Source organism: Marmota monax, unplaced genomic scaffold, assembly GCF_021218885.2.
Source record: "Marmota monax isolate L192 unplaced genomic scaffold, Marmota_monax_Labrador192_F-V1.1 WCK01_AAM20220418_F8-fsc00062, whole genome shotgun sequence".
NCBI lineage: Eukaryota > Metazoa > Chordata > Mammalia > Rodentia > Sciuridae > Marmota > Marmota monax.
The window spans coordinates 11,027,564-11,045,174 of record NW_026695221.1 but is presented as its reverse complement, the minus strand read 5'-3'; the positions used below and the strand labels follow the sequence as shown (position 1 = coordinate 11,045,174).

Here is a 17,611-nt window from a genome sequence, read left to right as displayed (position 1 = left end):
TAAACACAGTGTATATTTATTGAAATTTGAAAAACAAAAACACACATTGCAAGTTAGTTTTTAAAATGTCTTTCATATTCCCTGCCCCAACAAATCCAACCAAGACAGCACAACAGTTTGTATCAATGCAGGGAGCTGGAGTGGCAGCAAGGGATGGCAGTTAGATAGGGGTGGGTTACAAATCATCAGGCTGCCTGCGGCCTCTTTGACTGGCAGTCTCCTCCTCCAGGGCCCTTGGAGGGTAGCCAATCTCAGCAGCATTCAGCTTGCTTCATAGGAAGAAGTGGGGGAGGGGTAAAGTTTCCCCTCAATCCCATCCTAGGTTCACTTCCTCTTTTATTTATACTTTTTTTTTTCTTTTGATCTTCTGGACATTTGGATCTTCCTGAGACCCAATTTTGCTATAGTAAAGAGGTAGGAGCAGAGGACTGGAGGTCTGGAGTATGGCTATCTTCCCAAGACTCAGGCCTCTGTCAGTGCTAAGGGTAACTCTTATAGGAAAGAGAGACACCAGATTGTTTACCCTTGAGTGCCATCACACCAGAGACCCAGCCTGATTCTGCATAGGCACTACTATGGGCACAGCACCCACGTGATTCATGGTAGAGGAAGAAACCCCACCAGGGATAATGGATACTGGCTGAGGGTGGGCCCCATTTGTTCTGGGTAGTCTTGGTGAAGATAGGGCCTGGCTGGAGAGACTAGGTGTAGGGGTCATTGCACCAGGCCTGGGAGAGGCATGGGATGATCGGAGGGCTCGTGCTGAGGTAACAGACGAAAGAGTCCCATTTTTAGAGATTGTGTCTGAGCTCTTGGGCCAGGGCAGAGTCCGGGGAGCAGTGGCATCCTCCCTAGTCATCAAAGAAGTAAAAATACATTACAAGCAGAAAGGAAAAGAAAAGAAGGTTTCTATATGTTTTGTCTTTTTATCTCCACAAATGCAGACTTCAACTCTCTTTTCCTTCTCCCATAAAATCTGCCCCTAGGAAAGATGATCTGCCCACCCTTCTATACTATGAGACTCAAACTCTGTGAGGGAAGTTAGAAGAGCCTCCATCCCTGCAAAGATCAGGGACACTTACTTGATATCATTGGCCAGCTCCTCTGGGGCCTTGCCCCTGCGTTGGTACAAGAGGACCAGCCCAGCAAGCAGCATCAGTCCAACCAGGCTGCCCACAACTGCTCCAGCAACCACAGCAGCCCTGGGTCCTGGAAAAGCCTTGGTGTCAGAAAGGAACACTCATCTGTCCCCTACCCTTCAATTCTACTACCCCACTGCCACCAGATACATTCTTTTTTCCTGTTAAAAAGAGAAGGCACTGTCAAGCAGAAAATGGCCAGTCACTGCACAAACATTTGTAGGAAACTTTGACCAGGGCAAGCTCCCTGTCCTGTTACAATGAAAAGCCTCAGCTAACAGGCTTTCTCCCACTTGCAAACCCACCCCCACCACTGACCACTCTTCTTAACCACACTTACCCCTCACTGACCTGTGCTCACTTCCAGAGTAACATTGCACATGGCACTGCCCAAAAGATTGTGGGCTTTGCAGATATAGACTCCAGACATGGAAGTGGAAAGGTTGGTAAGGCTTAAAGACCCACGGATGTCATCTGTAGATACAATTTTGCCATCAGTTCAGTGACTTTTTTTTTTTTTTCACATGTGAAAAAGAAACAAAAAGTCCTGCCCTTTCTCTAGTATGTCCTCTTTGACTCTCTGGGACTCCTATCTGTTCTCTGATGGAAGGGAAAAGTGTGACAGCTCCCAGTTACAGACCAGCTAGTTCAATATCCCTCTCCATTTCTGCTCCTCAGTACCCCCAACTGTTATCTGAAAGGAAGTGATATATAGAAAAACCCCAAACACCATTTTTACTTTTATTTCTGAAAAGCAATGTGATGACAGAAAAAGAAGGCTAGGAACTAGAATACCTAAGATCCAGAATAGGCCATGTGACCTTAAGCAAGTTACTTTAAATCCCCATGTCCCCATTTCTTCATCTGTAAAATTGGGATAATATGATCTAGCTGGTGATGTTGAAATGATTACATGGGCTAATTATTTTAATAACTAATATTTATTGACTATTTATTCTACGCAAAAAACCACTCTAAGTTTTTTACATGTACTAACTTACCAAAATTTCACAACAAATTTGTGAGGTAAACACTATTTTTAAAAAAAATCTTTTTTGGTTGTAGTTGGACACAATACCTTTATTTTAATTATTTCTTTTTATGCGGTGCTGAGGATTGAACCCAGTGCCTCACACTCTACAGTGGTAGAGCTAGGCAAGTGCTCTACCACTGAGCCACAACCACAGCTCCAAGGTAAGTATTATTTTAAAAAAGAAAAGGACCAGGTGCAGTGGCAAATGTCTGTAATCCTAGTGGCTCCAGGGGCTGAGGGAGGAGGATTGCAAGTTCAAAGCCAGTCTCAATAATTTAGTGAGGCCCTCAGCAATTTAGAAAGACCCTGTCTCTAAATAAAATATGGAAAAAGGGCTGGGGAGGGCTGGGGTTGTGGCTTAGTGGTAGGGCGCTGGCCTTGCACGTGTGTTTGACCCTCAGCACTACATAAAAATAAATAAATAAATAAATGTGTCTATCTACAACTTAAAAAATATTTTCAAAAAATGGGGTGGTAGGCTGGGGATGTGGCTCTGGGTTCAAGCTCTGTTTTTTTGCATGAAAATAGTCAAGTGAGACTGGAGCTATAGCTCTGTGATAGAGTACATGCTTGGCATATGTAAGATGCTGGTTAATGACCAGCATAAAAAACAAAACCAAAAACACCACACACACAAACAAAAAGCTCAAATGAAAATTAGAAAGAGCCAGCCTTAGACACTAAGTATGATTCTGTCTGAAAATTAAAAAATAAGGGATTCTGGTTTGGGGTTGTAGCTCAGTGGTAGAGCACTTGCCGAACACATGTAAGGTACTAGGTTCCATCCTCAGCACTACATAAAAATTAGTAAATAAGTAAGTAAATAAATAAATAAATAGTGTCCATCTTTATCTAAAATAATAATAATAAAATAAGAGCTGAGGACATAACTTAATGGTAGAATGATCCTGAGTCTGATCCCTAGTTCAAAAAGAAAAGTGTGTGTAGGGGGGGTATGAAAATCTATATATCTGCCACCCAGATTTAACAGTTGCTAATATTTTACCACACTTATTTCATTTCTCTTTCTCTAAGAAATTTTAAATACTTAAGTATGCACCTTCAAAAAAATAAGAACACTGTCCCACATAATCACAATACTATTGCAATTAATAATAACTTAAGCAATTAATAATAATTCTCTAAAACCATCTAATACTTCATATAAAAAAATGTTGCAATTATCCGTAAAAGATATTTTTACAGGGCTTCGGTTGTGGCTCAGTGGTAGAGTGCTCGCCTAGCATGTGCGAGGCCCTGGGTTCGATCCTCAGCACCACATAAAAATAAACAAATAAAAGCCTAATGTTAAAAAAAAAAAAAAAGTTGTTGTTTTTTTTTATACTTGATGTGTTCAAATCAGGGCTACTAATATCCAGTTTTACAAGTGAAGAAATAGAGGCACAGAGTCACAAAGTTAGAAATCAGAGCTAGAACCTGAAGGCAGATAATCTACCTCCAGAGCTTCCTTAGTAACAGTACACAGCACATGAAAGCAATGGCATCTGGTAGGGGTTTTTTTTTGTTTTGTTTTGTTTGTACTGGGAATTGAAACCAGGGGCACTTAACCACTGACCCTTTTTGGTATTTTATTTAGAGACAGGGTCTCCTGACTTGCTTAGGGTTTTGCTAAATTGCTGAGGCTGCCTTTGAAATTTTGATCTTCCTGCTGGGATTATGGCGCACTACCTAGCCACTCCCCACCATCTGCAACTGTCTTTCTCACCTCCTCTTCTCTTCCTCCCCCTCTCCTCTTCCCTCTGCCCAGTCCTATGCAGTATTGCCTCCCCTTTTCGTCCCAGTCCCCAGGGCACCTCTCATCTTTTCCCTTCCTGAGTCACAGTCTCAGTTGTTAAGAAATTCCCTCACCTAAAGCTGGTGCAAAGAAAATCTGAGGAGATGGGGGCAGCCGCTCCCACTGATATTCAGCTGCAGGCTTACTCCTTGGGGACTGGCAGCTCAGGGTCACGTTGTTCCCCACATGGGGCACACCCAGGAGGCGGCAGGATGGAGGAGCTGGAGGAACTGGGGAAGGAGACACTGGTTAAAGCCCACACCCAAGGGAGCCATGGATCCTCCCCACCCCCATACCCTTCTGTCTCTCCATTGGCCCCACCCCCAAACCTTATACTCAGCCACTTGGGAGAAAGACCTCCTCACCTCCCTGTGGGTGGGGAGAGATCTGGAAGTGTGTGTTTTTCACTCACCTAGCACTTTGAGCTCTAAGGTTTTGCTGCTGTGGCCCCTGCTTTTGCCTTGGCTGTCTTGCACATTCACAGAACAGCGGTAGGAACCAGAGTCTTTCTCCTGGAGGCCCTCCAGCCGCAGGGACACATTCCGGGAGGGCATGGAGTAGACCAGGGATGCTCTAGGTTTGCTTGACAAGACCCCATTGATGTAGGCCAATACCTAGGGGGCAGTTCACTTCCTGTTATTATTCCATGATGCATGTGCCCATGGGTCAGCCAGTTCCCCTCCCCCAAACTGGCCTTCTTCACATGCTGCTCCCCCACACTCATCCTTCTGACCTGTACCAGCTCCTATCCACCATCTCCCCAGCCACCCTCTCACTGCACCAGGTTCCTCGCCAGCACAGACTTTATTCCCCCTTGCATTGTCTCTTTATCTCCCATTTGGAGTGCTTTAGAAAGGTGGCTGAATGAGAGAAGGGAGTGGATAATGTAATAGGGAATTTGTAAAAGGAAACTTAAGACTGCAGAGTAGATCCAGGTTTTGTAGGGCCTGAAACTTATACAGTTGGAGGAAGGCATCTTTAAGAAAAAGATTTTGTTTGTTTGTTTGTTTTTTAGTGCCAGGGATTGAGCTCAGAGGGGCTTAACCACTGAGCCACATCTCCAGCCATTTTAATTTTTTATTTTGAGACAGGATCTCACTAAGTTAATGAAGGCCTCGATGAATTGCTGAAGCTGATTTGGAACTTGCAATCCTACTGCCTCATCCTCCAGAGCTGCTGGGATTACAGGCATGTGCCACAAACCCCAGGCTAAAATTATCTTTAACAAAACAAGATCAAATGATTTCTTTAAACATATTTTTTTCCAGGACTTTGAAAGCTCTCCCTGTAAGTAGGGGCCTTGAAAACTGTTTCATTAGCTTTTGGGTAAACCTGCCTCTGAGTGGAAGTCTTGCATTAAGAAGGAGGAAAAATGGGAGAATGTGGGAGGGAGACTGCCTTTTGCCTTTCCAGGTTTAAAGGAGAGTGGGATAGATGGTAATTATTGGGGAAGAGAAGTGGCCTGTATTCAACAGTTTCCGAAATATACAGAATGGGAACACAGAAACATGGTCAACTTTTAAATGTTTGCTACTTCCCATAAGCTTTCCCCTTTTCTCAATCTCCACTCCCCTGCTCCACCACTACCATAACAAAGTAAAGTGTCTCTGCTATTATAGTGTTCGGGTACCAGATTTCTAGGGGAAATTGAGGGAAATGGAAGTCTTTGGGGACATCTTTAAGATGGGGGGAAAAAACACTGAAACTAAGGACACATGCTTTTCCCTAAAACTCTTTCCTCAGCTTTCATTCCCCTGCCACTCCTCCACCTCCCCAGATCTTCCCTACATCCACACTTGGGTACAGCTTGCTACTAACTGGGATGCTCTCCCCCTCACCTGGTTTAAATCCTTCCCGTCTTGTTCCAAGAACCACATCACAACTGGCACTTCCCATGGTTGGACAGCAAACGCCTCGCCTTGTATAGTGTACCAAGCTGGGAGCACCACTTCCGTTCCCTCTGCCACCTGCAACTTGGTGAGGCCGGTGGGCACGTGTAACTCCAGCTGGGCTCTCGAGAGGGACACTGGAGACAGAATGAGGAGGAGTGAGCGCTCTGGATTGGCTCCCTGCTCAGACCATGGACCCCTGACCCTGCACTGGCACTGCCGGTAGGGAGGCTATGCGAATCTGAACAGACTTTACCATGCCTCAAGGGGAAGCCTTGAGGAGTACTCAGGGACCTGTAACCGAGTGTCCTGCGTCTCCTCATAGTCCATGGGTTTGTTGTAGGGATGGGAACATATTCCTATGTATTTATTAGTACCCAGAGGCACAGATTCTGAGCACCAAGAAGAAGGATCAAGAATATAGCAGGATTGGGGCAGGTCTATTTTTGATTTACACCCCACTTTGAACAGCTGCTCTCCAAATTTCCTTGGGCGAGAGATAGGATAAGTGAGGACGCTAGTCTGGAACACCAGGTCTCCTCACTCTTCAACCCGATGGGCAGAGGGGTTTGGGAGGCCACAGGGTTACCATTAACGCCGCGGTTCCTTCTGAACCTCGGGTGGCCTGAGAGGAGTTCAGCACCCACGCCTGACCCAGTGACTACCCTGCTCCCGGGCCTCCAGCTCAATCCCAAGGAATCCTCCCTAAGAAAATAAGAGAACTGGGTCTTAGAAACTGGGCAGGTTCTATTAGGTCTCTAGGAATTACAGGTAGGGGAAAGGACAGTATTCTGACAAGCACGGAGATTCCCTGACACGTGCACAGCGTTCAGGGGGTGGACTGGGTGTCTGTTTCACTTAGAGGGATGTGGCTTGCACCATGGCTTATAGGGACACTTGTTCTTTTGTCCTTCAGAGAGGAAATGAAATAGCCGAATGCTGAGTCCTTTCTGGGGTAAATAATTTTGGACTAGTACCTGGCTAAACCTGAGGACGCGGATGGTTCCTGGTCCTGGGCTCTGCTTTTTCCCAGCCACAGCACTCTGCACCGGAGTAGGAGACGCCACCTCCGCGAGGTGAGCTGGCGGCCAATCCGCAGGCAGAGGTGGCAGCCAGGCCTAGTTCTGCGCCCTTGTAGAGCTGGTCTGAAATCCTCCAACCGCCCGAGAGCGGATCCCGGCAGGATGCGCGCCACCCCCACAGCTTCCCTGCTGCACGTCTTTACAGAACCCCTCTCAATTCCTTGTCCTTCCTAGCACCCCCCTTCCCATTTCCTGGCGGGTCCCTGAAGGCTGGGCAGGAAACTTGTGCCCGGAGATAAGGCAGAAGACAATGAAGGGGGGCGGGTTGGACCGGAGGCTTTGCAGGAGAAAACAACCCCGGCCTCAAGGAGCCCCGTGGGGACCTGGCCCGTAGGTGCCCACTCTTCCCGGGCTTTTCTGCAGCACACGCCGAGTGGTCAGAAATGGTTCCTGCCCGGAGACTTGTCTGGGTCCAGGAGGGGTGCAAAGTTCCTTTGCCCCAGGCGCTCCAGAGACCTACTCCCTGTCCGCATTTATAAGTGCATTTTGCAAAAGGTAGAGCGGTGGTTAAAATACACAATGGACACAGAAGGATCGAGACAAATGCTTCCTGTCCTACACCCTCGGTCAGAAACCAGGAGCAGGAGAGTGCCACTGGCTTCTCCTCCGTCCTCTGTCCTGGGTGTCTGCTGCCCTTTTGGTCCTGAGTACGGCTGAGGGGGAAGTGGGGAGTGATTGGGTCCGAGTGAAAGGCGTTGGAACAGCCCAAGAAAGGGACCTCTCTGGCCCACTCTGAGACCAGAGTGAGAAAGCAGGCAAATGCCTATAGAGAGTGAAATGGGCCGGCTCCCCAGGGCTACTATTTTTAGTCTCCTTCATTCTCTGAGAAATTCCCCCCATGGACTTCTCACGCCCCAAGGGCAGCAACGCTGAGCCGAGGAGCCTGTGGAGCCAGAGGACCATGTTGAGTGGGGGCCGAGGAGCAGAGCAGCGCCTGCCTCATGCCCCACGGTTCAGAGCCCATTTAACCCTCAAGAGGACAGCAAGAGCTGGGCAACCCGCAGGGCAAAGGGTAGGAGTGTCAAAGCCTTCAGTATCACAAACTGAGGATCAAAACTAGGATAGATGAGCTGCAGGTGGTCGCCCAGTCAGTAAATATGAATTTTCCTCTCATGCTTGGAGACTTCCCAGCAGGAAGGGGGTTAGGGAAATTGACATAGAATGCAGAAAGGAAAGAGGAACTCAGGTTGAAGTTGGGAGGGTAGAGCCGAGAAGCTGTGTCCATTGTGTACTGTAATCCAGGCTCTACCTTTTGCAAAATGCAATTATAAATGCAAGACCGGGAGTAGGTCTCTGGGGCGCCAGGGGCGAAGGAAACTCACACCTCTCTTGGACTCTGACAAGTTTCAGGGCAGGAACTGTTTCTGGCCACTCTAGATCAAGAGGACAGAAAGCTTACCAGGCTTTGGTATGGCTAGGGTGCTACTCTTAAGACCCATCTGTCTAGAGATCCTGATACTTTATGCCCCGATACCACTGGCTCGCAAAAGGGAAGCAGAGACAGAAAGGAGCTAAGAGGTCCCCATCATTGGGGTGCAATTTCACTCTACATCCTTTTAGGCCTTACTTACCCTGGCATCCTCCTAAAATTAATTAAAGCTGATGTTAACATCCTTGTGATTCTTGGAGGGGGAACAGCAAAAAATTCTGAGAAGCAGTAAGGTGAAACAACTTATGATGAGCTCAGTTCCTCCTGGGTCCTTTTCTCCAGGTGTAGCACTGAGCCACTTAGCTCTTGAAGCTATTGCTGCTGGAAGCTTTTAAATCTCAGCACTTTCTAAAAGGTTACCTTCCTCTCTCTGGGAAAACATAAGGGTGGTAGACCTGAAGGAGAGTCACAATTCTCCCAGCATTTGAACCCTTCCCCATTTCCTGTGTCCAAATGACCTCATGGACATGCCTTTGGGGCACCTCCCTTGATTTCCAGGGCAGGAAGCCAGAGGGGACAAGAGGGAGGAACTGGGCTGGAGAATTGATATTAAGTACGTGTGTCAAGCCTGGGGGCCAGGGCATTCCCCTATTGATCTTTCCTGTCAGCTGGGTGTACATGGAGGGTGGGGATCAGAGGGGGGACGGGAGTTAAGTCCTTAAGCTCTTTAGTCAGTGTCTCATCTAGCGCCTCAGCTCATCCAGCTCTGCTGGAGTTAGAGAGGAAAGTGGAAGGGGAATGGTTCCAATAACTCATCCCAGAGATATCCTGGTCTTGTCTGGAGATTCCCTTATCTGGAGATGCCCTTATCATGCCTGGAGATGCTGCCTCCACCCCCCAACACATACACCACACCCCAAACTGGGAGTTGTCCCTGCCTTATGGGGAGAAATCAGCACAAGCCAGTGATGCTCTAGCGTGGGGGTGGGGGACAATGGAAGAAGGGCAAGAGTCTGAAGTTGGGAGTCCTGTCAAACCCAGTTCCTCCTCAGTGCCCAAAGTCCTCCCATGGGTCGGATTCATCCTATATGACATCCCAACTCCCCTCTTGGTCCCGAGTTTAACTCACCGAGAGTACTTAGCCCTAGGAACAAAAATCGCAGCAAGGGCGTCTCAGGAGGGCCAGGTAGAAAAACCATGGCCCTCCCTGGCCTGGACCAAGTCAGGGGCGCCAGTTCCAGGATACACCGTCGGACAGGTGCCGAGCTGTGTGACAAGCCGACAAGCCGGAGCGTGCGCAGGAGATAGGCCACTGACACCAAAGGCAGTCAGGCCAAGTCTGCTAGTGAGCCGGTGGTGGGGTGGGGACCAACTGCGACAGGGGGCGGGGCATTTAAGGGGGCGGAGAGGTCCCGGGCGGGGCCCAATAGTAACCCACCGCAGGGGGGCGCTTCTAGTACTCAAACAGCGGGATCACGGGCTCTACCCAGGCTCTACCAGGTCAAGCTTCAGGTTGGAATAGGGTTAAGCCATGGTACCACGCCAGCCAGTCCTGGGAAGCAAGAAGGAAAGAGGAGAGTCCTGAACTATTATTTTGGGTCAAACTCATCTCCTTTGCCATTGCAGGGTTGGAAGGGTGACTCTAAAGGGAGTTTGGGGGGGACTCTCCGAAGTCCAGATGCCACCCACGCCCTGACAATGTAAAAGCCTTGGGGCTCCAGGTCGAATAACCCGTTTTGAGCTTGGGGGTATCTAATAAAGGACGGGCTTTCTGGAGGACGAAGGGGAAGCGCGATTCCCCCAAAGCTCTGGGACTTAAGTGTTTTAAGAGGCAGAAAGGTGTTAGCGCTCTGAACCCATACTGCTGCCGGATTCAAACGCTTTCCCAGAGTCAGGGGCAGGCACAGCCATCCCAGCAGGCAGGAAGGGTCAGTGTCACACCCACTTGGCACACTCCCAGTAGCCTGGGGCTGTCGGGGTGGAGGTCCTGGACCACAAGCCAGCACCTGCGGCTCTACGCAGGCAGGACGGTCTTTGTGTGGGCAGGGAGAGCGGCTCTGAGTTCTCATAGACCCCCCTAAAATCCTCCAGCCTTGTGCCTCACACCCCGAGCAGAGAAGACTGGTGCAAGGTATCACCAGGAGATGGGCAAGAAACTGAGGCAGCTGAGTGTTATTCCCAGCCCTTCACTCCTAGAATAAACTGCTTATAGGTCTTAGGCTGACTGGGGGGGGGGGGAGCAGAGGGCGGCTGAAGGAAGGTAGGACAAAATTCTCCGTTTCTTTATCCCCCCTTGTCTTATCTGCCTCCCACCCCTGCAATGAAGGGCTCAGGCCTGCTTTGATCCTTTAATTCCCAGGACTAGATCTTGTTCGTTGTGAATTTAATTTCACCGCCCCCACCCTACCCCCCACCATTCAGCCAAAAGGCATCCTTGCGCCCTCTGCTGGCCGCTTCTTCACATAAGTGTATGCACCTGTTTTTGTTTCTCTGCCCAACCGCCAAAAAAAATAAATAAATAAAAAATAAAAATGAGCTCAGTCATTGAGCAAAAGGGGTCACAGAGGACAGAAAGCGTAACCACGAATTTCTGGCACTGCCCCCTTTTATCTTTTATTCCCAGACAACTCTGGGACTGAAAGGCCTACTGAATTCTCTACTCCACACATTGAGTATAGTCTTGGTGCCCACACTGTGCAAGGTGTTTTTCTACACAATGCCCTATAGACCCTCTCTGGGGCTTCTTCCTTGTGTAACCTGCCTGGCTCCTCTTCAAATACCTGCTGTGCGGTGGCTTTGAGAAACGCCTATGCAAACACTAAACTACTCATGCCATCTCTGGAATCTAACAGTTGGCAGCTCAATGGCTGCAAAGGCAACAGAAATAGCTAACTGAGAGCCTCACAGGGACCTACAAACCGCAGGAACGGAAAAAAGATGGGGGAGGGGCCCTTGGTTTGGTTTTCCTATCCTATCACACTTGAGAGATTCTTCTCAGCTTTAATATACATTGCAAAGCACCTTTTAATTTTTATTTATTTATTTATTTTTAGTTGTTGATGGACACAACACCTTTACTTTTATTTTTATGTGGTGCTGAGGATTGAACCCAGTGCCTCACATGTGTGAGGTAAGCACTCTATCACTGAGCCACAACTCCAGCCCACAAAGCACCTCTTGTAAACTCCCCTCCTTTGTTTCCAGACCAGGATTACACCACTCCAAATAAGTAACTCCTTCCAAGAAAGACGATACAAAGTCTTAGTTGTAACCCTGAAATGACAAAGCATCCGATCACACAGGTGTGCTATCAAGTGCTACTTAAGGTATGGATGGCCTCAATATTCACTCCTTAGCTATTCCTTCAAAATTCAGATTTCAAATAACTTGCTATGTGGGAAGCAAAGCAGGAACCAAGGATTAGTGAATCTATCCTTGTGACACAGGAGCAGTCTCTTCAAGACTTTTACCCCAAAGAATTTTCCTGTTTCAACCACTTCTTTCTTCTGACCCTGAGGGAATCAAGTAGTAGAAGGTAGCAGAGCAATTCTATTACTTACTTCAAGTTTTTGCCAAGATGTACTTCAGGGTGGACATTGCATTCTAACCTGGTGTAAAATGAGAATGTTGGCACACATCTGAGCATGATCAGAGAGCTGCTTGCATACACATATGCAAAAGCTAAATCTAGCTTTATATGTTCCTTCCAAACACACTTTATTTCAGATCCGCAAAGAATTTTGAGTCTTCTATTTGAATATAGTGTCTCCACCCTCCTTGAATCTGTTAATATGGCTTAGCTACCTCCACAGCTTATTTTTTTTTGAGAAGGGTCTTGCTAAATTGTCCAGGACGGCCTTGAAGTTGTGGTCCTCTTGCCTCAGTCTCCTGAGTTGCTGGGATCATACAGGCATGTACCATCACTGCCTGCTTTTTTTTTTTTTTTTCCAATGCTCAGTTATCTGACAACCTGCTTTCTTCTATTATAGGCTGTTCTGGCCAAAGACACTGGATACTCAGTATCAGCAAGCTATTTTCTTGGCAAGCCTCCATTTCCCAAAGTTTAGCTTTGTCCTCTTCTCCCTACCTCCACCCTAACCCATCTCAAGCCAACTGGTAATAACTCATACTGGATCTATCTTTGCCATCTTCTCCATTTTAGACAGTGGTCTAGCAATGCTCTGTTCTCAGTAACGTTAAGTAGGTTTAAAACATCTTCACTACATGTCCCTAAAATATTCTGCCCGGCTGAGTACCTCAGAGCAGTGGCAAGTAGGGTGCAGGAAAAAAAAAATGCATGAAGTATTAATGTTAGTTTAGGGTTTGGTCAGGGGCAAAGTTTTGGGGATGCCACGTGGTGGTTCTGATACTAATGCTTTTTTCTACAGAGTTTAACACTGAATACTTGAGATTACTGCTATAAAATGGACGATAAATCCAAGTCCCAAAGAGTAAACTCATGAGAATTTCCTAAGGCTCCTGCCTACACACTCTGCCCAGAGAGAACAGGTGCTACACTCACACATTCTCAGGATATTTATACTCTCCCTGAATTTACACCTATTTTTAGCAGCTTGCATCAGAAAACAGCCAACTCAATAAGCCCAGATGCAAATAACATAAAGCAAAGCCATCCCATTGATTATAAGCTCACTAGTCATTAGAAAAATAAATAAGCACAAAGAAATCAGAATCACAATGAGAAAATCACTATTCAGATTATGGGAAAAGAACATTTTTAACAAAATGCAATTTTATCTTCACTGGTATAGAAAAACACAAAGAATTACATTTCTTACCTGGAGCTGCAGCCCATTAAAGCAAAGCATCTGAGAAATGTTGAGGAATCAAAAATAAATAACCAATCCAATGAGTTCCTATCATGACACCAAAGTGATCCTTGACTACTCTACTAGTAAACTCCTCTTAGCTAAGAGTACTAACCTCTAAGTGGAGTGGTGACTGACCCACTGGAAATCTTGAAAAAATGGTAGTCACCTTCATAATAGACTGATACCTTACAATTTCTTCTCCTATGGATCACTTTTTAAGGTTTTTGGGGTTTTGTTTTGTTTTCGATATTTCTACTGGGCCCTCAATTCCCCCTCTTGTAGACCCAGCAAGAGACATCAATTTATCATTTGCACCCCTTGGGAAGCTTTCTCCTGATTACAAATTTATGTTCCTCAGGTCAGATAGAATATCCTAGTCATTTTTAAAGAAATACAAAATGCGATGTTCAATGACCTTTGGTACTGACAAGAAATAATGACAGTTGGTCAATGGGTGGACACTGAATGAACACTGCCAGTGGATCCTGCTCTGTTTGTTCTGTTCATTATTAGCAGTTAAGCCAGAGCATAGTCCCCACCGCCAGTTCGGCTACAATCTGCTACAAAAAGCGCAACTAGCATGCCAAGAGGCCAGGTATTACTTTAATTTTTTTTTTTTTTTATAAAAAAAGTTTAAATGGCAACACAACCATAAAGTTGGTACATCACAGAAACAAAGATCTTTGCAGGCAACACTGATTGGAAATAGCAAAACACTTGGCTGGTGAAAAAAATGAAATTCTAAATTATATACAATAGTAGCTAAAGGTGATATTGCAAAACAGTCTTATTTACTGTGACTCAAGATTTAACTTGCCATTATCTATTGCTTATTTATTCAGGGTTGTAAATAATACTTATATAGAGACATAGAGATGTGTAAAAATGAAACATTGTGAAAAAAATACAATTTTTCAATTTCATATGAAACTCAAAGTATAAGTTTTGTCCAATATGGAATGTACCTACATTTGTTTACATTAGGGCTCTAAAATCCATTTAAAAATTTTTTGTTTTAAAAAAAGAAACAAGTGACCCACCATGCAAGTTCACTATATATCTTGCTTGCTCAAAATGAGCATTTTTGGTGGGGTCTGTTTTTATCTGCCCAATGTCTACTGTTTCCTCAGAAGTTGTACTGGCCCAATCGTGGAAAGAGTTCCCATGAAGAGTCTGATGGCAGCATCTGGATGAGGGCAGTCTAGATAACATGGAGTGAGTAGAGAAGAGGGAGGTAAGAGCCCAAATCCTTATGAAGGATGACATTCAGTTGTTAAATTTTAAGGGATATCCAATGGCTTTTTCCAGGCACTCAACTAAAGAGCCAGCGGAAAGAAAATCCCTCTCTACTTCTACAAATTTGATATAGATGGATTTGGGGGAAACTCCAGGATCCACAATACAGTTCTGAGACAAAAACCCATTAATACCAACCCAATCTTTGCTGAAGGTTTTGGTATTTGCTTGGAAATGTAAAAATAAGCATTGCTGTAGAGTCCTGACCTCAGCAATTCCGAGGTAGCAATAGGTAATTCGAGTGGGTTCTATTTCCACCTGTAATGAGGCTTGTGCTGAAAGAGTTTCCAGGTCAACCCCGCCCTCTTTTCCTGGGTCCAGGGAGCGCCGTTCCATGTGGGGTGAGAGGGGCCTCTCAATACATTCTTCATAGCCAATGGCATAAAGGCCTGGGCTTTTAGGAATGCCTCCTGGCAATAAATATTGAACAACATTCCCACCAGTTGGTTTGGAGTGGGCAATGGGTATCCAGTCAATTTCCATGTGCAGCTCTAGGCACCTAGCTTCACTAATAGTAATCTCTAAAAATTTGTAGTAAACATTTTTCCAGTTCATTTTTTGTACTCGGGTCATAATGATTCGTCCCTCAGGCTTCTCAGAGTTGAAATATTCCCGAAGTCGCTTGCCAAGGGGCACCTGGGAGCTGATCTCAGCATAATGGTAACGGATATCCTCTTTCCAACGGGTATTATAACCAATTCCAAAAATGGCCAGTTTATTAGAAAGATGGAGCCTTGAAAAGTCTGTCCAGCTCTGAAATAGTTCCCATTTCAACTGTACTGATTCCAAAATCTGTACAATATTCTGCATGATGTCTCGCTTCCTAGAAAGAGAAATAAAAGTCAAATTCCTCAAATGTCCAGAACATCACTACCTAATAAAACTTTCTGTGATGACAGAAGTGTTCTATATCTGTGCTATCCAATATGGTAGCTGCTAGAACTTTAAGATGTGGCTAATGCAAATTTAATTAAATCATATTTAATTTAAAATCGCATTTGTATAGACACATGTGATTAGTGACTATGACATTGGATAACTACAGTATTGAAATGTAAGAAAGACTTACCCATCGGAAGTTTCTAGAAATTAATGGTAAAATGCTTTCCATTTACTTTCTAAAGTCTTGTTGTAGCAAAAATTAAATATTAATAAAGACCCTGGGATTTCATAAATCCAAGGATCATGTTTTTTTTAAGTGACTGTTATAATTCCTATGATGGCCTTCAGATCTAAGTGCCAAAAGAAGGTGAAAGATGCTTTATCCAGAAAAGCATCCAGTGTCCCTCAAAATATTTAACAATTTAATTTCTAACTTAGAAATTCTCCAAGTTCAATAATTTTGGCCCATGTATGTGAACTGTAGGAAAACATACAATTGATTATGACTAACCTGATACAAAAACAAAACATTTTCTGTAATAACTAAAAGAACTGCCTAGTTAACACATTAAAATCTGAGAATTCAGATGGAAAAGGTTCACACTAGGCTTATGTTTTAAAAGAGAAAGATTTAAGATGAACTGATACTATTCTAGAAAACCCTTTATAAAGGGAGGCAAAAATATAGAAAGTATTTCAGTTTTGACATGTATAGTTAACAGAGTAGGATAGAAAATGCCAGTAAATTTTTGTTTCACAGACCACTTAATCATGTAATTTGTTAACTGATACTTCTTGTAGTTACACACGCACACACACATACTCATAAATATAAATTATGAGTTTGTTTCTAATAACTTTGATATTGGAAGACTGGTCTGTTAAATATTAACTTGGCACCAAACTATTATACTCTACATCACTGACAGATTTAACGTACAAAAACACTGAACTGCCACATTCACAATCAAACAAAGGCATGAAAAGTGGATTTGCTATCAGCTTCTGGGAAGATCATGAAAGAAGACAAAGCCTTAAGACTTTCCTATTAAATTCTCATGCCTTCTAGGGGAAGAGCTTCAAGAACATTCACGGGAAGCTTCAGATAGCCATTGCCTGTCTCCTTGCTCCCCTGGACTTTCTTTACAAGATGACAAGAACTAATATTCTGTTATCAGCTGCTTCTTGGGCCTAGGACTGTCCTGAACTTACTCTCCACCCTTTTGTTTGTCTTGAAAGCTTCTCAAGCATCAGGATGGCCATCTAGATGAAATCACTGCATTCCTGGGACATCTACCTCTTCTCAGGGAACATGAAGGCACTTGACCACTTTTTTAATATTTTTGACTGTGGTGCTTGTGAGGCTAAGATACAGGACTATATTTCTGCATGGGTCAACACTTTAAAGGAAAACTTTCTTTCATAGCTACCACATTTCCTTGTCCTCTTGAAATGATTTATTGATCAAGGCAGACTCCATGAAGGAGTTAGGATGGGGTGCCAAGATTTTTTTGTACATTTTGCTCACAGATGTACTTTAATGCCTAACATTCAGTAGGCAAGATATGTGTTGAACAAATGACATTAGGAGATGTTTCATGGATGAAGGATGATGTATTTTACTATAGGTATTATCAGCTAGTTCAGCTAATCCCACATATACCTACAGAGAACAAAACTCCACTGCCTAATTATAGTTATTTTATTCAGCACTCTCTTAGCCCTACATTATTAATGGTACAGTCAGACACTGCAAAGAACAGTCTGAAGAAACTATTGTGCTGGGAAATAATGGCCCACTAGGAAGCTCTTCAGAACCCCCCAAACACACATTAAGCTGAACCCAGAGAAAGGGTAGCACAGGCTAGAGACAGCCACAGCCTGTCAGTTTCTAGTCCTGCTAACCTGAGCCCAAAGCTGATCTGAGTTCAAGGCTCATATCAGTCTCAAAGTGAGAGAACACCATGAAAATCAGACCCTGTAATTTAAACAGTTCCTGGAAAATATGTTACATTTCCTGCTTTCTGAAGTTACAACCACCAGAAAAGTTCAAGTGGTTTGAGGTTGGTAACACCAATTCTGTGAAGTTTTGAGTTCACAGCTAGTTACATCAACTTCTTTCGGAGAAGACAGGTTTGAAGGAATGAACTCCCAATAGGAGAAGTCTTTAAAGTTACTTTTTGCATTATATACTACTTCTTCCTTCTTCTTCTTCTTCCTCTTCTTCTTCTTCTTCTTTTTTTTTTTTTGGTAGTTGCAAATGGACACAATAACTTTGTTTTATTAACTTATTT

At 44.7% G+C, this 17,611-nt stretch overlaps 2 protein-coding genes across 8 annotated transcripts in view; both read right to left on the bottom strand.

Annotated features, from left to right (window-relative positions):
* Nucleotides 1-53: 53 nt before the first annotated feature.
* Nucleotides 54-9,661, bottom strand: Esam (endothelial cell adhesion molecule). Of its 2 annotated transcripts, none has more exons than XM_046432760.2 (7): nt 9,437-9,661; nt 5,806-5,993; nt 4,380-4,581; nt 4,042-4,197; nt 1,491-1,613; nt 1,083-1,209; nt 54-851 (listed from the first exon to the last, which is right to left on the bottom strand). In XM_046432760.2, exons 1-7 carry the CDS (start codon nt 9,504-9,506, stop codon nt 536-538), a joined length of 1,182 nt encoding a protein of 393 aa, XP_046288716.1. In that variant the 5' UTR covers nt 9,507-9,661; the 3' UTR covers nt 54-535. The 2 variants fall into 2 exon arrangements, with proteins under 2 accessions (XP_046288716.1, XP_058431244.1); XM_058575261.1 differs by lacking the exon at nt 9,437-9,661 and adding an exon at nt 6,834-9,384.
* A 4,061-nt stretch (nt 9,662-13,722) lies between these two features.
* The window catches only part of Msantd2 (Myb/SANT DNA binding domain containing 2), a 35,383-nt gene continuing 31,494 nt past the window's right edge, over nt 13,723-17,611 (bottom strand). For all 6 annotated transcript variants that reach the window (XM_046432670.2, XM_046432669.2, XM_058575229.1 and 3 more), the window contains one exon: nt 13,723-15,258. In XM_046432670.2, the coding sequence (XP_046288626.1) occupies nt 14,406-15,258 (853 nt within the window). In that variant the 3' untranslated portion in view covers nt 13,723-14,405. The remainder of the gene's footprint in view (nt 15,259-17,611) is intronic.